The sequence below is a fragment of the Nycticebus coucang genome, chromosome 16, assembly GCF_027406575.1.
Source record: "Nycticebus coucang isolate mNycCou1 chromosome 16, mNycCou1.pri, whole genome shotgun sequence".
NCBI classification, from domain to species: Eukaryota; Metazoa; Chordata; class Mammalia; order Primates; family Lorisidae; genus Nycticebus; species Nycticebus coucang.
In genome coordinates this window covers 43,120,310-43,145,862 of record NC_069795.1, presented here as the reverse complement: position 1 = coordinate 43,145,862, position 25,553 = coordinate 43,120,310, and the positions used below count along the sequence as shown (strand labels likewise).

The window sequence follows — 25,553 nt, the reverse complement described above, 5'->3', positions numbered from 1 at the left end:
AGGGGATTACAGGAAAGTTTGAAGGGACAAAAGCACTTCTCATGAAGCCTAGAATCTATTTGATCTCTGCAAATGCATCACAGCCCCCTCGCTTGTCCCCATGCACCATACTTAGGGTAACCTTGTGGCCTGGAAGTCCTGCTTGCATAGTTGTCCTGCTGCAATTACTTGCAGATGTCCTCAAACTGCGGCCCGCCGGCCACATGAAGCGGTGTGAATTGTATTTGTTCCCGTTTTGTTTTTTACTTCAAAATAAGATATGTGCAGTGTGCATAGGAATTTATTCATAGTCCGGCCCTCCAGTGGTCTGAGGGACAGTGAATTGGCCCCTGTTTAAAAAGTTTGAGGATGCCTGACTTACAAGCTTGCACTTTTACTCTACTCCTGGTTGGGTAATACATTACATGATCACCCTTTTCACAGCAAGGATAAAATGTCCCTGCCCTAGAAAAACATATTTGTAGAGAAAGGTTGTGTAGCAAATATGTTCTATTCTTTCATTCAAATTATGACTTCTTTGTGCTTCTCTTTCTTCTGGCAAATCCCCTAAGATCTACTTGTCAGAGGAAACCTCACGTTTACCCATTTAGGAGGGTCAATAAAGACCACAGCAGTGTTTCTCAAACTGAAGCTCAAGGACTTGGGGGTTCTCAGATGATTCTTAACTATCTGGCCTTCCAAAGAGAATTCATGTAATTTTTATATTCATTTTGAAGCTGTTCTAAATTTTAAAAGATATAATGTGGATTATATTCTGTATCATCCAGATGGTCACTATGAGATTCTACTGCTTAAGAAGGTGTTACCTTAACTGTTACCATCAAGTTAAAATCAAGCAGTACTATTTTAATATTTGTGAAATAAACAACTTAAAAACACCAAAATTGGTCTTAACACATAAATTCTGTATTTATTAACGTCAGAGACAAAAGAACATCATAAAAATCCACTTACATGAAGGTTTTTCTGCAGTTTAAGTAGAGATAATTGGTGGAAGAATTGAGAAATTGTGTGATTTCTGAGACATGTTGAACTCCAAAACCCTCCTCCTTAAAACTGAGTATCATGCTTAGATTTCATGTGGCAGTATAGTTTTAATGGAATAGCATCATCTGAGATTTTAAATTAATGCTGTTTAATTCAAATTTATTTTCTGACTGCTAAAAATTTTTTAAAGTTTTGTGGAATTTAAAGTTGTATAAAACTATATGTATACAGGTGTCTTTAAAATAAAAGGTTTTTTTTTTGCTTCTGGATAGATGCCCAGTAATAGGATGGCAGGATCAAACGGAAGGTCTAGGTTGAGTTCTTTAAGGGTACTAACCTGGATGGAGGTGGAACACATTATTCTTAGTGAAACATCACAGGAGTGGAGAAGTATGAATCCTATGTACTCAATTTTGATTTGAAGACAATTAATGACAATTAATGACATGGTGGGCCATAGGGGAAGGGGAGAGCAGACAAAGGAAGGAGGGGCTGAGGGAAAGGAAAAGAAAAAAAAAAAACAACAAGAAAAGAAAATAGTGAGTAATTTTCACATAAATTGGTTTCAATTTTGACCAAAATATATTACTTAAACATTAATTTTTTACTCAACATGTTGATATGTTGTTTAGGATATTGTATCCTCATTTATAAGTGACATATGTTTGTAATTTCTCCTTTATAATAATATATTTTCTCCAACTTTAATATCAGGTGTACCCAGATCAAGTTGAATGATTTTAATGTATTTCTTCTTTTTCTCTTGTCTATAAGATTTAGCATGATCTGTTTTTTGAAATTATCTTTTACTTTTATTTATAAATATTAGTTACCTATTTTTTGATACTTAAAAAAAATAATAAGAAGTTAACCAATGACTCCATACGGAATCTCAGGGTCAAAGCATTCTATAATAAACATACTCTTATTTGACAATGTGAATGTTACTTTCTTTGCATTATTATTATTATTATTATTGCTTAATATTTCGATGTAACAATTGTCTGATTCCTTTTCTGAATGTATTTATGTTCGTTCATTCTTTACAACGTTTTTGTTTCTAATCCTTACCTTAAACATTGTTATTGTTATTAAACTTTACATCTTTTTAATTTTGTGAAGGCAAATAAGAAATGGAAACCTAATTAACTCATGTATATGTAAAAATTAAAATTAAAAACAATTATATGTATACAGATTTTATGTATATATGTATACTAATTTTATACATAGTTCTGTTTGTCCATGTTTAAATAAATATTTTAATAAAACAGTAGGGCCCCAGAGAATGTTCTTGCTTTTTTCTTTTTTTTGCAAGTTTTTTTTTGGCTGGGGCCAGATTTGAACCCACCACCTCTGGTATATGGGCCAGTGCCCTACTCCTTGAGCCACAGGCACCACCCAAATGTTCTTGCTTTTTAAAGGGTTCCTTATACTGCCAAAGTTTGAGTTATAGGAGAATGAATGCCATTATGCTTGGAAAGGAATCCTAGTCTGCTGCAAAAGAGAAACAGAAACAGAAACAACCAGGCTTTCTGCCATGTTAGCTTAACAGAGATGCCAGTTGAGCGAAATGACTGTAGTTGCCAAGGACATGAACCCACACCCTCAGTTTTCCTCTTCAATGGGGTCTCCCACTGCCTTGCCCTGTCATTGCCGTCACCCACTCAGGCCTTATTCTTCTATCCATCAACTCCTCTTAGACCCACTCTGGTTCTCCACTATCATCTTTCTAATTTCTCCCTTCACTTTTGTACAAAACAATGCATTTTCGCCTCAACCTCGTTATGGTCAGAGAACTTTTACAAAGAGAAGAGACTGGATTAAATAAATTGCCGAGCATGTAAATACCCAGAACAATGCCTGGAATAAAGTATTAGCTCAAAGCTATACTCACTTTGAGTATCCTGAGAATGAAAAAACAAACACCACGGGTACTCTCTGATAATTTGGAACTAATTGATGAGCATACATGGGCACAGAAAGTAAAAACTGTCTGAAATCAAGGAGGGAGAGGGAGGGGAAAAAAACCTGCCTACTGGGTACAATGAACAATATTCAAGTGATGGGCACACTTATAGCCCTGACTAAAATACTACGAAAGCTATCCATGTAACAAAAATATTTGCACCTCTTTAATATTTAGAAATTTAAAAATAAATTTAAAAATAGATATATATTCACTTTCCTTAGGGATAATGTATTTTACTTTAAAGATTAGGCAACCAAAGTTTAGAAAGTTTTAGGCCTATTCAATGTCACAGATCAAGTTAAAGGCAGAAGTAGTTCCAGATCACACTAATTTTCACATTAAAAAAAACACTCTGGGGTAACTGAGACATTTATAAAGAATAAGATTTTTCTACAGTTTCTGCAAGTGCTTCTTTAATAATCTATTTTGTGACTGCCCTTGATGTGAAGTATAATTTCTTTTTCTATTTTAAGACATTCTTATCTGCTGTTCTGCCCCCAGATATTCCTTGTAGGTTTGAAGTATCCCCTAGAAGACAATTATCGATTTATCCAATTGGCATTCCAACCTTAATATTGAGCCTGTTTCATTTTTAAATTTTCCCACACTATATGCATGCTTCAGCATGCCCATAATATCATGAATTCTCTATTTAATTTACATCTCTCAGTCCAATGCACAAGCTTTTGAAAGTGGTGGACTATTCTTTCAATTCACTATGGGAAAACTTTGAAGTATTGCAGCCTAAAATATACCTATATTGTTGCCAGATACGAGTATAAGAACAAAAAAACTATACATTTAAATATATCTAGATCACTGCAAAAAAAAATGAATACCTTCAAGTCCCATAGCAGAATTCTAGTTAATTATAGAGGCAGAAATTTAGCAGGTTACTTAAAGGGCATCCCAAGCAATGAGTTGGGACACTTTAACCGTTGTGACAATTAAGTTTTCTCAGTAGGATTATCCAAATTCTAATGAAGAAAGTAAAAGAGAATGTAACACATGTGAAAGAGAAAAAAAGAGAGAGATTCAGACTTCTAGAGGGCCTAGTGGGTGTGTATGAAATGCTAAGGGCTTGGGTTTCATTTCAGGAAATGGGAGTCATGGAAGAATATTAAGCAGGATAATGACATGATGGAGTTTCATCGTAGGAAAAGCATTTTGGCGGCAATAGTGTAGATTGTGAAGTACAAGGCCATGGATAAAAAGAGGAGTTGGGAAAAAAATTCAATAGCTCAGGTGACCATAATTAAGGCAATGCTCATGGTAAACTAAAAGAGAACAATAAAAAAAAGATAGGAGTTGGTTAGTTAGCAGTGAGACTGAGAAAAAGGAAAGAAAAACATGAAATACGACTTCCCAATTTTAACTTATTGATAGAGTCAAATGTAGGAACCCCACTCAAAGAGGGTGGACCTACTGCTATGAGTCAACCCCCTACCTTTTCCCATTGGATGTCCCACATGAGAAAGGTAAATGGATCAACCCTCCACCCTTCGCACGGATATCCCACCTAGGAAAGGTGAATGGGCCAAGCCCCACCCTTCTGACAGGTGTTCCACCCAGGAAAGGGCAAGTCGACCCCTCCAACTTTTAAAATCCCTGTCCATCTTTATCCACATGCTGACTTCTTTCTCGAGCTCAGCTTGCCCCCACTGGGGTGGAATAAAGGCTACTTTTGCCCACACAGAACCTGGATCCTATTTTCCTTTCATTTCACTTCTTGGAATAATCTTTTATTTTCAGTCTTTGACCTCTCACTTATGAGGTCAGATAAGCATTAGCTTGTAAATAAAATAAGGAGTATGGCTCGTAAAAGTTAGAGGTAAGGACATTTACTCTGATGGCTATAATTTTGTCAGGAACTAGGGAGGGAGGGCCATCTTTGGTGACCAAAGAGGATCAAGTATTTATATAGAAGAATTATAGAGAATAAAGTTTGGAAAATTCACTAACAGAAATGGAAAAGAAATTTGTCCAAAGACTAGTAAAAGTTATTAAGCATTGCAAAAATTTTAAGAGAGGCAGGTGAGCAAGAATTTGTGGTGAAATCAGTCTGCCATGCTGTATTTTTCTTTTTTCCCAAACAATGTTCAGTCTTGTAAGTATATCAGTATAGGTATGGACTACGAGACTGATCTAGAATGGCAAATTTAATTATCAAGTGCAAGGGAATATAAGAGCATGGTGGCAGAAAACTTTTAAGGCATTGACCATAGTGTCCAAGCTGAATAAGATAGTCTTCAAGGGGAGAAGGTTAAAAAACGATAGGTATCATGGAAATTGGATTGTAGTCTAATAAAAATGAGAGAGCTGGAATAGGAGGTCATTAGATTAAATTTCCTTAAGTGGAGAAATTCTATATCTGTGCTATCCAATATGGTAGCCACCAGCCATGGCTACTTACCTTTAAAGTTAAAAAAGTATGTCCCTCTTTCACATTAGCCACATTTCAAGTGCCCAGCAGCCACACATGGCTATGACCATACCACTACCATAGGGCGAATAAAACACTTGCATCATGTGGAAAGGTCTACTGGACCATGGATCTAGCAAATTCTAGGGAATGCCCAGGGTGTGAGTTGCTAAAGATAAAGGGAGACAAAGCCAGTGAAGGAAAGGCAAGGAAGGCAGGATATGGGATAGGTTTTTCACAGAAAAGTTTAATTGTGCCTGTGGGTGGCAAAAGTGCTGATAGAGAAGATACAAACCAAAGTCCTCAGTGAATGTGTGACCAGACAGATGAACATCTCAACTTCGTTGAATTGTGCTTCCTGGCAGTGCATTCCAAACCCTCATGCTTGACCATAGTGTCCCTTGCTTCCTAAATGAGCTTGACTGACTCAATTTAGGCTCTGGCCCAGAGTGATATGCCAGATTCCACTTAGACTTCTCCTGGATTGAAAAATCTCCTCTTCTGAAATTACATCAGATTGCTTTTGTCAACTCAATATTGTAGGATGGAAAAGGAAACTACTGTGTTAAGTCTATGTGGCTGGGTAGCTAAAAATAATGCTTCTATAGGCATAGCTACTGCTTCATATAGAAGACTTAACAGAGATTACCCACCCTCTACACTAGGACTAACATGAAGTGATCTTTGGTTGGAGAATACACGTTGATTGGTATATGTCTGTTGTGTTTATTAAACACATTTGTTATGACCTAGACTTACATTGAGGTTTTTATGATCATTCAAAAAGAAAGTCTGTCATGTAGAAATGTGGCATAACTTTTAGCTAGCTATTCATGGCTTAAGGTACCATACAGGACAATTTCCAGTGGCATAAGAGGTAATTGTTAGCACTATATCCCTCCTTCCCTTTTCTTGAAAGTTGCCAGCTTTGGGTTATAAGCCCATAGTAATCCTGTTCCTACTAACACTAACTTATGAGCTAGCACAAGTCCTCCCACCCTCTGATTCTTCTGTCCTTCACTCCAGTGACTACGGTTAATATCCTCAACAAGTATCAATGCCTTTTCCATTTTGTAAAGGTTGTTAACATTATGTTTGAATAAATAAGTGAAAAATCTTTTTCTTTATACCTTACTAATTATAGGCTAATATAAACTCAGTCCCTTTTGTCCTTTTATCATTGCTAATCCCTCTGAACTTAGTCTATTTTTGTTAAAATCTGCAATTTTATTTCCACCTGTTCTTAAGACCTAGGATGAAGCCAGCTGCCATGGCCCTGTTTCTTATTTTTCAATAGATTATACATTTTTATTCTGTCGATTTTGCTAGGTTGTTTAGTTATTTGTGTGTAATACGCTCTTCCATAGCAGTATGCAGTGGAAAATTCCTTTTGACAAGCCATAGCAAGCTTAATTGAGTCATGACATATACCATTAAATAGCTTTCAGCAGAGTAAGCAGCCCTTTTCCTAAGGCAGCATACACTTCTACTGGGTTTCAACACGACTGTAGGTCTCACATGACTAAGGAAATTACTTTCTTCACTTGTGAAAAGCTACAGAATGGTATCGAGTTAATATTTGAATTAACAAATTAAGTTTTAAAGAGGTATAAGCTCTTAACAGGCTTTCTTCCTCCTTAGATTTGATAAAACCTATTTTTTTTTTTTAACTTAGCACTGAATTTCAGGTCAATTTTAAATTTTTATTGTTTAATCATTCCTTAATGAGAATCTCATATCAATTCTTTTAAAATTTTTATTTTACTTTAAAATGTCACACAATAAACAGTATTAGTGGAAACTATTCTGTCAACATACATTTCTGATTCTTTCCCATTGACTTTGTAGCCTGAAGGCATTCCAAATTCTGACATCACTCTTAATGTTTTCAGGACAGATGCTGTTAAAGCTTTCAGCACAAGTAGTAGATTATCAGCATACATTAGTTACCTTGTGAACCTTTACCTGAATATTCTTCAAATACCCATGGGATCTCTGTGAAATTCTAGCTTCAATGTCAGTCTGAAGAGTAACATCAGTTATGGGCATCATCCTTACTTCCCTCCCCACTGCAGCAATAAGGCAGAGAAAGGGATATTGTAAACCGATTTGAGCCATATAAGTGTGTTGAAAATAAATTGTGCTATCTGCTGTATTTGTCCCCAAAGCCAAATTTGCCTAACACATAATACAAGTAGTCACATTCAATTGCATAAAAGGACTTCTTGGTGTCTAATAAAATCATTGCTATAGGTTCCAATTTTCTCTTTGTATTTCAGATAAGTTGCATTCATCTATGCAGATTATCTGATTATCTTATCTCCCTGCCATAAAGACTGCTTGCATAAGGATCTATTAGATTTGTGATTATTTAGTCATGTAACAACTGCTCAGGTAGCTATCATTTTATACTACACACATTGCATGAAAGGATATTTTTCACAATACTGCTAAGGGAGTAATTTGCAATCTTGAATATAAGGCTATATGGATAAAATAATTAGATAAAAAACTGTAGGCCACTTTGATTTCAAGCCAGAGATAGTATCTGATGTTTTAAAAATTCAGTACAAAACATTTAAATGCATTACATTTATTCATAGTCTATTTCTGAAATTATGAGCTTTTCAGCATGCTGGTGGTAGAGGGAAGTTGACATGTTGTAAGCAACCTACATTTTTATAAATCTATTTTGAAAGAAACACAGTGTCACAGAAAACAGTATCAATTACTCCTAGGTTTTTAATTGCAAATTTGCTCCAAATTTCCATTCTTCAGTTCAGCATCTGCAAAGAAAAGGAAGGCACAGAATATCTCCACGGGAGATTTCTAGGTATTAAAATCACAAGACTACTTCTTTAGAACATTCCTTGAACTATTTCAAAGAATTTTTCCCAAGTAATGATTAATTCTTTGATGCCCTGAGAATAGGGAATTGCATAAAAGTGAAGAATTGAACATGGAAGAATAGGGGTAAAACTACTTGTTAACCTTGAGGGTTCCCCTGTATGTGTAACCTACACTCTGTGAGAGGGCATATTGTAGGGAGAAGCGCCTAGGCTCTTTAGTCAGTTTTAATCTTGGCTCCATCCTTTACTTATCAGTGTAGCCTTGGTAAGCTACAAATAGCACTGAGTTCCAGTTTTCTCAGTTACAAAAAATTCACTCCTGAATTTGTTGTAAATATCAAAAATACAGTGTAAATAGAAAATTTAATCAAGTAGTCAATGCTCAAAAAATGTTGACTGTTTCATTATACTTATAGTTAACAAAGCTTCATGGCATTATACCGGGAAAATAATGACATTCAGCAAAATACACTGCAAAAATTTATTTTGAAATTAACCTACACAGAAGAAATCCACTTTTAAAACCTACAGTATATGAAGACAAATTTTCAAATTAAAAAATAAAAACATGATCCACAATCTAAAAAAAAAAACAAAACAACAACAACAAAAACAAAAATCTTTTCCATTATCAATCAACCTTTGGTATTAACTCAACATATTTGACTGGGTCCAAGAGAACTCGCTTTACTCTAAGCACATAGGTTAAATATAAAGGAAAAAAGGATTAATACAATGAAGGAACAGAAAAACATTCTTCCTACAACTTTTCAATTATATGAACCCAGTTATAAAAAAAAAATAGTTAATGAGCAAAGAGTCTCTAGTCTAAATGCACAGAATAAAATGGACAATTCAAAAGTAACCAATTTCCACAGAATTTTGTATTTCTATAAACAGAAAGGTTTTTAATGCTAATTTCCAAGTACATACAGCCTTTTGAAGTATGCTGCATAATTATTCTTAATAGTTGGAAAAATATATTTGGACTCTAAGTGAAGTAGTTGCTGGAGGAAATGCATGATCCCAAACTGAGGCTAAAACCCTAAGTACATATAAAGTAATATGCACAATATTCCCTGGATATATGTAAACAGGGAGAGTCACTTAGTAAATGGTATTGGGTTTTGATAATAGTATAATCCACTTTCATTAGGCATCTTCCTCTTGGGCATTAATATGTGACATCATGCTCTCATATAACATTTTATAATAAAGTGAAATAAAAAGCCCTTCCAGATTGTAACTCTAAGATAATCAGATTCTGTAGTGCTCATTATGACTGCAATTATGTAACAAAACTCTCCAAATATAGTTCGGTTATTGCAGTTATTAATCACTCTGGTTTTGTTTCAAGTACTTGCTTTATAGCCTGCTGGATAGACTCCATTACTCTATAAGCTGAATGTCGAAAGTCAAACATGTACATGTGAATCTGCTGTTCTAAAGGCCTCTCAACATAATTTACCCTTTCAATCTGTATTTGTGAATATAAAAAAAAAAAAGTCGGGAAACAAAGCTGGTGTTAATACAGTCATTGTCCTTTGCAGTAAACAGAAGATAGTCCTTAACCGAAACAACTTCACAAATAAGAAATCTATTTTGTTAGAACTAGAAATAGTGCTGTTTAAAAAGTTAGTTTCAGAATACCAATCAGTTCTTACAGGAAAAGGGGGAAAAAAACTGAAAAATCTATTTATTTGATAGGGAAGAAAACAGTAAGAGTGCCAGCAAATGTGTATTTTTAGTGGTTCAAAGCAACAACAGCACAGATAGAATGTAGTTCTAAACATTTTATGCATAAAATGATTAACTTAAGTACAAAATGCCAAGTAAAAGACAGAAGATTTATTATACAGAACAAATGCCATCTGCACCACCTTAAATCATTGCAACAGATATATTTCTAGGAAAAAAATACACCTGATTCTCAAGCCTACATTCTGAGATGCTAAAGGATGAACTAAATAGGATTCCAAATAGACCTAGAGAAAATGACTGCATAATTATTTAAATAATAGCATATAACGAGCTCAGAAAAATAAATATATAACATATCAACATAGTTTACAAAATTCATGTCACCATTTACCCGTGCTTTATGATTTTTCCAATTTGGCTATATACATTGGGCCCCAGGCTTTGCCCTTATCTGGAATCACCAGGAGCCCACATTCCTGGCCAGTGGGTGCAAATGTGAACTCTTGGGACCAAGTCCTTGCTATTCCGTTGATGTCCACTGGCCTAATGTTTTCGTGGGAGTTTAAAATTTCACTGATTACATCTTGATTTTCTGCCTTGGAAAGTGTGCATGTAGAGTACACGAGTAGACCTCCAGGACGTAAGGCCTTAATTGCAGACCTGTGTGTAATCAGAAAAATGCAGAAGGTTAGTGAGGTACATTAAAAGGAAATGAAGGGGTCTAAGGGCAGGGAAGATTACATCCTGGATACTGACCTTACTCAGACTACCATAACTCTGAATGGTTTCTAGCATTACATCTATTTCTTTCTAATTTACCCTGGATGGTGGGAAAAAAATAATCAGATCAATCAACATGGAAAAGACAGAAAGAGTGTGTTTGGTTGGTTATTTTGTCCTTTTAAAAGTAGGAGGGATACCAAAACGAGATCATAAATTTGCTGCATGGAAACATATAGAATTTTTAATAAATGGCTTTTATTTAAAAAAAAAAAAAGTAGGAGGGATAAACTATGGAATAACAGGTTTGTCTTTGAACAATGGAAATGAAAGTAAAAACAAAGATACTAACTGAAGGCCATTCTCCCACACTGCAGGCTGAGCAACCAAGCAATCCAAGAAAACTGAATAACCTATCTAGGGGCACCTAAGGAGCCACTGTAGGTATTGGTCCCCAAAACAAAGATTTCTGTATTCTATCTTGAAGAAAGCCTCCAGAGCAATAGCCAGATCATAAAGTAGCAATACCAGGCAAAAGGTCTCACCCCTAAAATAAACCTCAAGAACTTTTATTGTCTCATTATTAAATAAAAATGAATAACTAAGGATTGGCAGATAATTAAGGATGAAAAATACTTAAGCAAAGTGTAAAAGAAAGAACAAAATAAACAATAACAAATAAATGACCTAGGAAGAAACAGAAAATTCAGGGAACAAAGGAGAAATAAGATCAAATTAATATGGAAAGATCAGAAAAGACACAGTACCCATAAAACAACAACAACAAAACCATGAAAAAGGATGAAAAAGAGAGATCTTAAATATATTTTTCCCAAAATAAAGAATATTCTGTAGAAGTGTTTATAGTTAAGGTTGAAGAAAACTCCCCTCCAAAAAGTAGAACAACAACAGATTCACTGCAAATGAGACAGGAAGGACTAACCAAGTAGGTCCACAATTCAATTAGCAAGAGTACTAGGAAGATATATAGAGAACTAGGGGAGGGGGAAGTTGAATTAATAAAATAATAAAATAATTTCCCAGAGATAAGACAATATGAATTCTTCAGATTGAAAGAACTAACTCATCAAGGGGGCTAGCACATTCATTGTTATTTATTGAGCATCTATTATGTGCTGACATTTTTCTAGGTGTTGAGTATGTATCAATGAACAAAACAAACAAACAAACAAAAAAATCCCTTCCCTTTATGAAGCTTATAGTTTAGCTGGGGAATACAGAATATAAAAAATAAATGTTATGGGCTGAATTGTGCTCCCCTAAATTCATCAGTTTAAATCATAATGCCCAGTACTGCAGAATATGACTATATTTAGAGACAGAGTATTTAAGGAGGTAATTAAGTTAAAAGCAGTCCATTAGGGTAGGTTCTAGTCAAATATGACTAGTATCTTTCCAAGAAGATTATCTTCCAAAGAAGAGGTAATTTGGCAACAGCATTACAGAGGGGGACCATGTGAAGAAAACACAGGGTAAAGACAGCTATTTATAGGCCACTAAGAGAGGCCTCAGAAGAAACTAATCCTGCCAAGCCCTTTATGTCAAACTTCTAATCTCCAGAACTGTGGGAAAATAAACTGCTGCTGTTAAGCTACCCAGTTTGTGGCATTCTGATATGCATCCCTGGCAAACTAATATAAAGTGTATATAAACATATAGAAACACATATACATACAAACATAAATATATATATGTATCCACACACATTTATATAAGAATATATGTGTATATATGTCTATATTGTATATAAACATATGCACATGTGTGTTTGCATATATTTCTTACTTAGTAGGCAATTAAGTGATAAGTTCTATGAAGAAAATTAAAGCAGGAAGGAAAGATTAGGAGTGTTTGGATGACTAGGGGATTGTAATTTTAAATAGGACAGTTAGAAGAGCATGCCATTTCAGAAAGTGACATTCAGACAAAGACCTGAGAAGGTAAGGGAGTAGGCCAAGCAGATATCCCAGGGAAAAGCATGCCACACCAAAGAAATGGCTAGTAAAAAGACCCTGAGGTATGTTCACGAGAAGATGAGGACAGTGTGCTGGAGGGGGTGGGAATTTGAGATGGATCAGAACGTTAAGAGGAAGAAAGGGTCTTGTGGAAAACCATAAAAACTTTAATCTTCTAATGACCGAAAAACATCCATATTTAGATATATCAGTGTTAACTTTTAAAACTTCAAGAACAAAGAAAAGATGCTCAGTGCCTCCAGTGAGAAAAATGGGTCAGGAGTCAAACTGGCATCAGGGGAGTAGTCATTCCAAATCCTGGGAAAAAGCCATTTAACGTGCATCTTATTTGCAGCCAACCCATCAGATAAATATGTAGGAGGAATATACAAACCTACAGACATCTGATGACTCAGAAATTTTAACTTTAGCAAAATGAGGGGGGGGTGAATAAAGAAAGAGGAGAAATGTGGCCCAGGAAAGAGTGAATGCAGCACAGGACAGCGGTGAAGGGAGTGACTTTCAACAATACTCCAAGCATGACTTTGAACCAACAGAGTTGAAATTTAATTCTAATATATTCCTCCATTCTGCAGTAGACAATATTTATAGAAGTAAACAACATACACCATTTATTAATCCTTGATGTTCAGAATCACTCCATATGACAATCTTAATAAGTTTCAAAACAGATTATAAAATCTCAGAATGAATACTATCAACCTTGACACTGCAAAAGTAAAAGCACAGTTGTAAGCCAGTGGGGAGTAGTAGGGAGGGAGACACCACAGGAAGGGTAGGCAGGGAAATATTCTTACTATACAAAAAGAGAATGCTGAGAGATACTTCCCTGATGATTTTTAAAAAGAGAATAAAGAGATATAAAGAGAAAAAGAGAAAGTTTTAAGTGAGTATAAGAGAAATGTTCTACCACTAAGAGAAAAAGAAATGCAGATCTATTCTTAGGTTATAACTGGGTTATAGCTTTCATGTGAAAGTCATTAATTAGTTTCAAAGTAGGGCTGAGTACATTGGATACTTTTTCTTCCATTCTTGAGATACTTTACTAAGAAGAATATGTTCCAGCTCCAACCATGTAAACATGAAAGAGGTAAAGTCTCCATCTTTCTTTAAGGCTGCATAATATTCCATGGTGTACATATACCACAATTTATATGGAGGAGAAGGAGGGGAGGGAGGGGGGAAGAGGATGGAGGGAGGGATGGAGGGTGATTGGTGGGATTACACCTGCGGTGCATCTTACAAGGGTACATGTGAAACTTAGTAAATGCAGAATGTAAATGTCTTAACACGATAACTAAGAAAATGCCAGGAAGGCTATGTTAACCAGTGTGATGAAAATGTGTCAAATGGTCTATAAAACCAGTGTATGGTGCCCCATGAACGCATTAATGTACACAGCTATGATTTAATAATAATAAAAAAAAGTCACTCTGGGAAAAAAAAAAAGAAATGCAGATTTAAGTGCATAATACCAAGTTTCAGAGATGATTGAAGGAGAAATGGTGGACAGCGTGAGATTACAGGGTATAGGGGAGTGTGATGACAGAAGTGTGGTGGAAGTGAGATAAATCCCAGCTATGAATCAGTAGTCAATGTCTAAAGTTGATAATTTTTATTTAAAGGACAAACATATTATTTAAACATTTGGGATGACGTGAGAATAACTTAGAATCAGAATTAATGAGAAGTCATTGTCTCTGAGCAGTAAGACTGGAGAAAGAGAGGAAGAAATGGCAAGGGAGCATTCCTTTCCACTAGAAGCTCATTTACATTTTTAATTTTTTACCCATGAGCTTTATTTCTATAATAATGTAAATTAAAGGGGAGATTTGACAGGAAAATAACTATCAGAATTTTTCCCATTTTATTATTTTTTTAAATTTGACTGTTAAAGGATAACCTCTCTAGGAAACTTATTCCCTAAGATCCCAGATAACAAAAGCTATCCAGAATTTCTATACTTCCCACAAATTCATTTATTGAATAAAAAATATTTGGGGGGTGATTACCACTTAGGGTTTACTTAGCCTTACTTGTTTATTATTGCTCTCTAAAAAAGATTTTTATATTTATCTTCTCACTCTTCACTGTTCTCCAAATACCTCCCATAAAAATAAAAAATGCTCATGCCTAAACATGAGAGATGTGGAATGTTAAGGGGATAACACCTCACGGTAGGAAGAATAATAATCACCCAAAGACTTCCACATCCTAATCCCTAGAAACTAGAAACGTGTTATTTTACATGACAAAAGGATGTTTGCAGATGTGACAAAATCAAGGATCCTGTGAGGGAGAATATCTTGGATTATCCCAATGAGTGGGCCAATGTAAATGCAAAGGTTCTTACAAATGAAAGAAGGAGTCAGGAGATTTAAAGAAGGAGATGTGATGATTGAAGTGACAGGACTGCTGGCATCTGCTTCTGGAAGTGGTGAAAGGAGAGGAAAGGGATTCTCCTCTGGAGCCTCCAAGAGTAACAGAGCTCTGCCAACACCTCCAGTTTAGCCCTGTTAGACCCATTTTGATGTGTGACCTCCAGCAGTGTAGAGGTAATAAATTTGTGTTATTTTAAGACCCTAAATTCATGGTAATTTGTTGCAGCAGCAATAGGAAAAACGTAACATACACCTGGTGGTGGCTTTTTTGTTGTTTTTGACAGTAACACACCAAAGCAGACATAGATTTTGCTAAAACTGTGTAAGTTATAACGACACTCATTTTGAATCATTTTCTACTGACTATAGCAATAAGCATAAGATTTTCTTTACAAATGTTAGATTATTGTGGAAGGGATAAATGCAGGGTTTTAATGCAGATATTTTTAAACTCCCATTAAAAGGACTTATTTTGGTCCTAGTTCCTCAATTAGCAAAGCCAATGCTTAATCAAGTAAGTATGATTCTTTCTCATTAAAGTTGTACAAAAGTACATAGAAGCCTCATCATTCATAAACAATATGTTCCCGGCTTAATGCAAATTTAAATTAATTTAAATTAAATTAATAATGTTCCCAAATGTTGGCTGATTCTTCTGCTTTGTTTTCATTTTAACATTCATAATTTATCTTTCTAAAATTAGGTTGGCATAACTCAACTGCCTGAATTAATTTCTAAACATAAAAATTATGTGTGGTAATACAAAAGCTTTTTTAACAAACTGAGTTAATATCAAAACCTTAGGGAAAAATGTGAGGGATTCCTGTTAAATGGTTGTTACTGTTTTGCAACTGCTGGCTATCATTTAAATATCATTTTTATCCTTTTGCTTCTAGTAGTTATAGATTTCAAAAGTAACACAAATTTATATTCCAAGATCAAGGAAAATATGCATCCGCAAGCACTCTCTCCCAGGGTTTATAGGTATAGCTAGGATTTTTCTATACTGAGAACTATGGCACAGATGATATTTTTCTCATGAACTGAACCTCTACTGAAGCCCACCACTAGCTCTGTAGGAGGGATAAAATGATCTCTGTAATTAGAATATATACATTCTGTTAAGGCTAGAAGATTCAACAACTCCATAATCAGATTAGATCAATAATTTAAACATCAATTCTTCTGGTCTTGATTTTCCAATACAAATTAAAAGATGTGTTTTTACAACATGCTAACTGAAAATTAATATACTCCTAAACTATAAGTACTTAAATATGCAGTATCCTGTCCCCTAAAGTGGTGCCTAGCTAGGATAAATCATCTGCTTCCGTAACAATTTACACAAATAGTGAAATAATCCACAAGAAACAAGTAATTATTGCCACAAGTTTCATTCAAATCATAAAGGGAAAACTGTGTGTGTCTGTCTGTGTGTCTATATAATATATATTTGTAGAACAGTTTGATAGTGGGGTGTGAGAAGGGCTGTTTCAGGGAGAGAAATGGTTCAACCAGAACAGAAGAAAGATACTGCTTAGTAGGCCTTAACCAACTCACCAACAAACTTAAAATTCTTCAGGGGTAAAGACATTTAAGAATTAGAGAAACTTGAATAATACTGATAAACTTGGGCAAAGCTGTGCTATTAACTACATAAAAAAACAAGTCGTAACTTGAGAAGAAAAAAAAGGTTGGATTTGGGGTCTGATAGAAGGCAAATGGATTCTCTGTGCTTGTGTAAATTTCTGCACCATGCAAAATTAGTCTTATTTTGTTTAATAAAGGAAGGAAAACCAAACAACCAACTAAGCAACATCCATTTTGACATAATAGTATCCTCTGCCAACCTTCTCAAAATGAGGCATGGCTTCTTGGCTTTTCAAAGACTATAAGTTTCATGGTTCAATAAAATCCTGAGTAATGTGGTATTATCCACCTGTACTATAACCACTAATTATGTTGCACGAAATTACTACAAACCAAGTTGTATTAAGACTGACATTATTCACCATTGAACTATAATAGTAGCAGTGAGCTTTCTAATGATACTCAAAAGTACAATTCAGAAAAAGATGTCATGACTAACTATAGGAGAAGCAAAAGTATTTGATCAGAGCAGGCAGAATGCCAACCTGATATTCTGAAATGAAATGGGAACTAGTAAACATTATCTTGGGTGTTAAATATTATTCAATATTCAATTATTCAATATTACTCAATTATAAATTATTTTTTAAATTAATTATATGTGTTTTGGGGGTACAGGTAATATTATGATACATCTATATATGTACAATGTGTAATCAAATCAGGGTAATTGGGAAATCCATCACCAGACATTTATCTTTTCTTCATGTTGAGAACATTACAATTCTTCTCTTTTGCTATTTTGAAATATACAATAAATTATTAACTGTAATTTCCCTACTATGCTATCAAATATGAGGGTTTATACCTTCCATTTAACCGTATTTTTGTACTCACTAACCAACTAATCTTCACTGGGTCAATACTACTAAAGGAAACAGATTTGCTGCATAATATATGAATATAACCTCTCTATAACATATAGAGAAACATAAGCCAGGGTGCCAAAAAAATGTATACACATTTAAAGCAATGTTATCTATGTATTACTTTTCAAACTTGAATTGAATTACCATAGCCGTGTGCAGTATACATTCACTAATAAATGACATTAATCAATGAATGATAGAGTCACCATGACAAGGCACTGTGACAAGGCAGGACAGTCAAAGAAAATGGGGGAAGCATGGCTGTCACTTGAGGAGCACAAGACCATTTGAAGTGGTATTTGAAATTCGAGAACCTTGTGGAAATACAATGACAATGGAGGTGCGAGTGTGCAACAGAACCTCCGACATGCATCTGGTAAGTCTGAGACTCATGAGGCTGTGTGTGACACGCACAAGGGAAGATCCAGGAGGCCTCACATAGCAACTACTTCTGCTTCTGCTAATGGTGTGGGAACAGTTCACACGCTTGACACTGAGGTCGACCAATGTGCATGTGAAACAGCAGTTGGCAGAACAAGAACAAAATGCATTCTTAAAACAGCAAAATGGAAAATTTTATCCCAAGATTAATATACGCAATAAGATACGACAGCTTACCTCGATGACGATGAAAACTTGCCAGGATAAGGGACAGACGAAGAGGTGTGGTTGAGTTTCTCCCACAGTCTCCTGACTTAACAAACCTTGACTTTTGCCTGCGGGGTACGTTAAAGGATGTGGTATACCACAGAAAACCAGCTATACTGGTAGTATTTTGGGAAACAATAGAAACAGCATGCTCTATGATTCAAGTGGACACTTTGGTCAACATTAGTCAAGCAAGCAGTTCACTGCGATCAGAAGTGTCTGGACACTGATGGCTACCACTTTGAGAACCTCTATTACTGCAGAAATGAAATGTCACTTGTATTCATGTTTTGTTATCAATATATATTGAATATTACAATTGCAATACAGTTTTTTCCTTTCTTAAAATGTGTATACATCTTTTGGCTCCCTCTGTATATTCCCCTCAGAAGCCTCCTACATAAGCATTGATTAGGCCTAACTCTTCTTGAAATATGTAAGCAGATTCCACCTCACAACACTGCTGTAGGAAACAAAGCTAATCTTTATTAATAGTATAGCATAAAATACAGTGGGAAATACTTTTTCCCCAAGTACTCCTAAGAAAGAAAGCATGATGGCTTTCTTGCTACAGAATATACTCCAGATACCCTGTTGCTATATATGGCAGATACTGGCCATACAACTTTTCTCAAATCTTTGGTTTTCTTTCTAGGTATTATGGAAGAGGGTGAAATGCACATTGTGCTTGAACCACCTAGTTAATGAAGCAGCTAAAAACAAAACCAAGCATATTAAAAAAAAACAAACAAACAAAACATTGTATAGAACATAGTGTTAATTTTCCTCATTTACAAAAAGAAAATCCTTGATAGATTTTGCCAGTTCACAAAGTATTCTGGAGTGGTACTTCAAGCCTACTATCTCTTACACACCATTGTGAAATCCAAAAAGCTCCAAAACCTGTGGGTTGTTTTAGTAAGTTGTGACAAATTCATTTGATGTCAGTATCTGACCTAAACTGATGTAAGGCTATTTATGGCTGAGACTAAACCCATGTAGGATAATGATTCATACGTTTTGCTCAAAAAACATTAATATGTTTGATTATGGACTATTGATCCAGACCTTATTGCAGAAAAGGAGTTTTATCATACAACCAATGTATACCCTTACCTTTTAAAAATCTGAATTTTAAAAATTCTGAATTCTAAAGCACGTCTGGCCTTAAAGGTTTTGAATAAGATTCTGGGCTTATGTTTAGATTCAAATGAGTTACTTTGTGAAGCTATGTAAAATATCTCCTGTATTACATCTGTAAGTACATGTAATACTAGCCACATAGTTATACATTAAAAGCTTAATTTAATTAATTTTTACAAGCAATCCACTTAAATGTTAACTTTAAAAAGCATCAGGCACATCTCCTAATAAGCAGGCTACATGATAGAGTTCACCAGGTTTTTCTCATTCTAATATAAGGTAGGAAGGAAAATTCACTTGCTTTGTGTTCTCTCAATATACCAAGGGTTCCTTCCTCCAAGTGCCTCCAAAATGTCTTGATTTGTTTGTATTTTTATTAAATACTTTGTGCAATAAATAATGAAGCCATTTTTCTAAGGCATTCATTCTGTCTTTCCCAAAATTTAATGTATTGGCTTTCACTAAAAATCTCCATCCTTGAAAGATCTGCTTGGAGAAAAACAGAATCAAGCCTCAAGAGTCATTTAAGACACTGGCTCAGAAACAGGATGAGAACATGTTGGTTGCTTTCCCAGCACAGGACGAGAGACCACCTATACATTTCCAGACGAGTTCACAAAGGCTTCCAAATATTAACCAGGAAACAATAGTGAGCAAGGAAAATAAAAGAAAAATGATTATTTAACTTTAATACCTCAAAGACCAAAAAGCATTACCTTAATGATAGTGCAAGTTCAACGACCTTGAAAAACTAAAACAAAACAAACAAAACCTAACATTTTTTGAAATCCTGACAGCTATCAGAATTCCAAAGAAAGAATATTTCAAAATTTAACCAAAATTTAAAATATGAAGCAGGGTGTCCTATTTTTCCTAGGGAAAATGTCTGAGTCTCAAATAGAGAATGCCAATCTTTATAAATAGCTATTAAAACAACCCAACGCATTTAAAAAATATATAAATTCTCTTTCTCATCCACTCTTCTGGTGCTTGATTAGAAAACTCGGCATTGTGTTGGGAGGGTCAGTGTTAATTTTAAAAAGGATGGAGCCCAAATTGCAAAGAACAATCGGCACAGCAACAGTGCCATCTTTTGACCAAAACAGAGAGCGATATCCCCCTTTCATTAATTCCTCAAGATTTATCATCAGGAGATTACAATTCTTTTCATGTCATCCTTTCAACAAGTTTGAAGTCACAGTCACTGCCTACACCAATTTCTGGTGCATAAGTTAAGGAATCATAGATACCTTTAATCCTTAAAAATTAAGTTTACAGCTAAATAATACTATGATTAATATATTTACTCATTTTTATTCATACCTGTTTCCTCACCATTAAAGCATCCAGGCAACAGTACCACTCCATTGGGTATAAATATGAGAAAAAAGAAGTAATCAGAGGCAACACACTTAAAGACTCCTTCAATGCCACGAGATTAGCAAGCTTTCCTCCCTCATCTTTGAAATCCTAGCATTATAAATCTTTTAAAATCAAATAACTTTGTAATAATTTTTAAAACTTAATAATAGGAACATCAATTCTGCAACTGGTCCCATTGAACCATTTAATATTAAATTAATATTTCAGAGATCTTATATAAGCCTAGTTTGTAAGGCTATTTGTAACTGCCATAGAAAAAAAACCCTAGTTATATAATTGTAATGTAAAAAACATGAAAACGATCCATCTCAATGTCCAAATGACAGTTAAAGAAAGTCCCAAACTGAGAAAGTGAAATGCTTCCAGAGGACACTGAACACACGGTACACAGTCACCCCCAAAGAAAATGTGTGCTCTTTCCTCGGAATTGAATAGAATCTTCTTGAATAAAATGGAAAGTGGATTTGGTCCAGGAATCAAATAAGATGTAGATTCCTGTGTTAACTGAGTAGAGGGCATGTGGTCAGCTTAATTAGGAATAGTACCTTATGTTTATTTGGCGCTATTTAAAAAGCACTTCATTCACAGAGTCTTAATAAAACCTTATGAGGGGAGATGCAGAAGGTTTATCAAAGCAAGGTCACAAACACTCTGACTTGCCTGAAGTTACACAGCTAATTAATATGGCATGAGGACTGACACCCTAAACGCATATCAGGAGAAGGACTGCAGGCTTTCCCACTGCTATATAGCCTGAAGCAAATATTACAGCTGCTAAAATAAGGATGGAATCAGGGGCAATAAGGCATAGGACACCACATACATATATTTTATCATCCCAATTGTTTCAAATATTCATTGAAGGCAAAAAATAACAATATACCTTTAGGCAACTTCAACTTCATAAAGAAACCAAGAACGACTAGATCTGAAGCAATGACCTGAGACTCTTGGCTACTAGTCCTTCTGTAGCACGTACACCTCGGACCTCTGCTGCCGTACAGCATTTACGATGAGGTCAAGGAGAAGAAATACCTCATGCAGAGGCATGATTTGAATCTCTTCACCATAGGCTGGCTTTTATATGATAGTTTTGAAGAATTTTAATCAATCAGATTTAAGGGCTAGAATCTCAGAAGCAGTAAATTAATTAAAAATTCATTTATTAGAATAATTTGGTATTTATTTCAAATTCCAAATACAATGGCAATTCACTGAACCTACTTTGTATTCACAATTCTAAAATGTAGGTGAAAATATAGTTTTCCTCAGAAACATGTTTCCTCAATAGGAAAATAAGTACACAACCAGCCTCTGTCTATTTGATCCTGCCTGTCCTCTTCATCTTTGTAAAACTTTCTCCCACTTTGGTTTCTCAGACCCACTTTTTCTTTGTTTATTTCCTATTTCTGAGACGTTCCCTTTTAGACTTCTAATCTACTTTTCTTCTTCTCTTAAATATCAGTCTTCCTTAGAACTTTATCTTTGGTTTATCTTTTATTTCTAAAACTAAGTGTTTTATAGATATCATCTCATTAGGTCTTTTAATTAAGTTCTGAAATATGAATTATTATTCTCATTTTGCAGATGAAAAAACTAAGCTAGGAGAGATAAATAACCTGTAAAAAGCCACTCAGAAAGTGTGTCTTTACTCTCACCCGCCTCACGTAATGACTTTTGGCCCTCCTCACTCCAAGCCAGCATCAGAAGTAGGGGCACAATTACAGACTTTCGTAGACTACTTAACAGGGTGAGAACATGTTGCTTTCCCAGCACAGGAAGAGAGACCACCTATACATTTCCAGACGAGTGTTCCAACTGAATAAGATCTAATTCCAATAATGAGTCCTTTATGTTATTTGTAGGGATTTTTTTCTGACTAAACTCTAATACGCAGTTAATAATACCTCTGGCTCAGTTAAGCAAAAAGAACTATTGTGCAATTAACTATCAAGTCAAGGTGTTAAAATTCACTCTTTTCTCTTCTTTCTAGATGTTCAGCAAGTTGCAATGCTAATACAAATTCTTTTTCACAAAAATCATGTTTCCTTTTAACTAGGTGAACTTTTATTCATCCTTTAAGACCCACTTCAAAGCTTATATACTTTCTTTTTTTTTTTTTGCAGTTTCTGGCCGGGGCTGGGTTTGAACCCATCACCTTCGGCATATGGGGCCAGTGCCCTCCTCCTTTGAGCCACAGGCGCCACCCAAAGCTTATATACTCTTTGAAACTTTCACTGTTCCCTATGGAATTTCTCTTTATTCTGTTTCTCCTAAGCAATACATTTTCAGCTGCTTTAATACATACATTCTGTAATTTTTTATATATAGCACACCTGTAAAGTATGTTGTTAGGATACATTTATTAAATGATTGAATGCTACCTTAATTGAGAGCAAGTCAGGAAAGGAACTTTTCAGTGTAAATCAGGAAGTATATATATATATATATATTTTGTTTTTTTCCCCAAAAAAATTCAGAAAAGAAAGAAATATATTTAATTGCAAGTAACATGTAAAAATTCTGGGAAGGGAACAGCTCTTGAAACCTCCAACTTTTTTGTAATAGAACAGATGGCCAGAGACTATATTTGGAAAAAATAAATAAATAAATAAAGCTTTTGTTAACAAGAAATTTATAAAAATGGGAAAACGTTTTCTTCTTGTCAACATAGGTCTTAGATAATAAACTCTCAAAGAATATAAAATAATCTATTAATGAGGATTATGCTTAGCAATTCTAGTCTAATTTCTGATTGAATGGAACTGTTTAGTAACTTTCAGTAAGTAAACTTGGATTTATAAAAAACTATGGCCACCAATCTAAAATTGAGCTATGTGGCACAAAAATTACCATTAAGACATTTTAAAATGTTATTTATTCCTGACATTGCATTTTTAGAAACAAAAGGGAAACCTAACATGAGGTTAGTAGGAGTTAGGGGCAAGTAGTCTGATTTAAAAGGAAGAAAATAAGTCTAGTTTAAAAAATAGCCTGATTTGATATAGCAATAGAAATATTTTAGTTGCTACAATACAATTTAACAAGTGGTAAAAACATCTTTAAGCAACCTGTGTGAGTTCCACAAAGCTTGTGTCTCTGACTTGTTCTTTTTTTTGCCTCCTCCCAACTCTAATGCATAATTCCTCTACCTTGTGGCAAACAGCCATCTGGGTAAGAAAGCAAATAAAAAATCCTTACTGCTATTATGTACTATGACTAAAGAAAACATTAAGGTGAAAAGTTGAAGCTCATGTACAATCTATCAAATAAATGCAGATTTAAAATTAAGTTTCAAAGTACTATAAGCATCTAAAACACAGATATTTCCAGGTTGATAGTACCATCATCAGTTTTAAAAGTATTAGTTTTCAAGCCTTGAGGGTACCCTTTACCGTGCTCACAGTATGTAATCAAATTTCTAGATCTCAAACTGTTTATTATCAAAGAAGTTCTGTAAATTCCTAGTGAAGAAACATGACTGAGCTGGCTATTTTCAGAGATGCCATGCCCAGCAGCTATTCTTCTGTCAGCCGAAGATACAAAAACAACGCTAATAATTATTTTCTTTCTCCTGGCAGTAAGTTTTTACCTTGGAGAAGGAACACTTCTTCTGCCACACATAGTACTAGTAGAACAGAGGAATGACATTAGATGCTCCTGAATAGATTATAAATGACAATTTTTGACATTTTTATACCTGTTTCCACTTGGAGACCTCATGATTAGCACATCTTCTTAACAGTCACCTCATTAATATGGGTACTGGGTGGTAGGGAGTAAAACCTCTCTGTTAAAATCAAACATAAGGAATCTAGTTTTGCGTTCTTAAATTAGCAAAGAGTGACAACAGACCCGCATTAGGCCTGCCTAACTTCAAGACAGGGTCTTTGATCTCGCAACCATAATCTCTTCACACATACAAAGAAAACGAAATGGCCTTCAAGAAAAACACCAGAAGTGAACAGATTTTGGCCCATGACCAATTATGTTTGTTTATAAATGAACAGAGATTGCTTATTGCTGATTTAAACAATTTAAAGAGGTTTTATCTATTTATTCATTCATTCATTTTAGTAAGCAGAAACTATGAATTTGTGCAAGTTTAATCAAATACACCATGCCTCTAGTTGATTTGGTGTGGTGGACCCAGGGGATCTCTTAGTCATCCCTATCTCTTCCTTCAAGACAGCCCTGAAACGATGCCATAGAACGTTTTTACAGAGCCAAGTTTGAAAACCAATGTCCTAAATAACTTTCCGGAGGAAAAAAATGACTATCTCTTCCTAAAGAAAAAAGTCATTTGGCTCCTGCTGTAACCAGATAATAAAAGAATGAAAAGTCTGTAAAGTTTATTAAAAGCATTTTAGTGACTCCATTTAGGTCAATAGCATGGTAAGTTCAAATACCTGTAGAGAGTGGCAGAATGAGGCCAGGTGCCAGGAACCTTTTCTGATTGAAGAAGAAAAGAATCACAGGGACTCCTAATGGAAAAGCTGGACTAATCTGGCTTTTTCAGCCTCAGGTCCAATCTTTTGGATCATAAAAGTAGTTGTTCCTAGCAGAAAGAAGATTCAGGGCAGGCAAAAGAACACAGAACACCAAGTGACAACTAAGAATACTCAAAACAACAAAGAAGCATTTCTTCCCAAGTCAAAAATAGCCCGGTCATCTTCTGCCATACTTAATGGTCAGCATTTAGTATCTTGAAAAAAAAAAGTTCAAATTTTTAAAAATGCAAGAATTTAAGTGTTCCTATGTTTAAATATCTAATATATATACTTATTATTTGCTCAGTTTTATTTTGTTTGATATCCATCAAAGGCTTTTC

General features: G+C 34.9%; 1 protein-coding gene across 1 annotated transcript in view; it reads right to left on the bottom strand.

Moving 5' to 3' along the window:
* Window positions 1-10,022: 10,022 nt before the first annotated feature.
* The window catches only part of NSUN3 (NOP2/Sun RNA methyltransferase 3), a 63,570-nt gene continuing 48,039 nt past the window's right edge, over window positions 10,023-25,553 (bottom strand). The window contains exon 6 of the mRNA XM_053565742.1: window positions 10,023-10,591. Coding sequence (XP_053421717.1) covers window positions 10,330-10,591 — 262 coding nt within the window. The 3' untranslated portion in view covers window positions 10,023-10,329. The remainder of the gene's footprint in view (window positions 10,592-25,553) is intronic.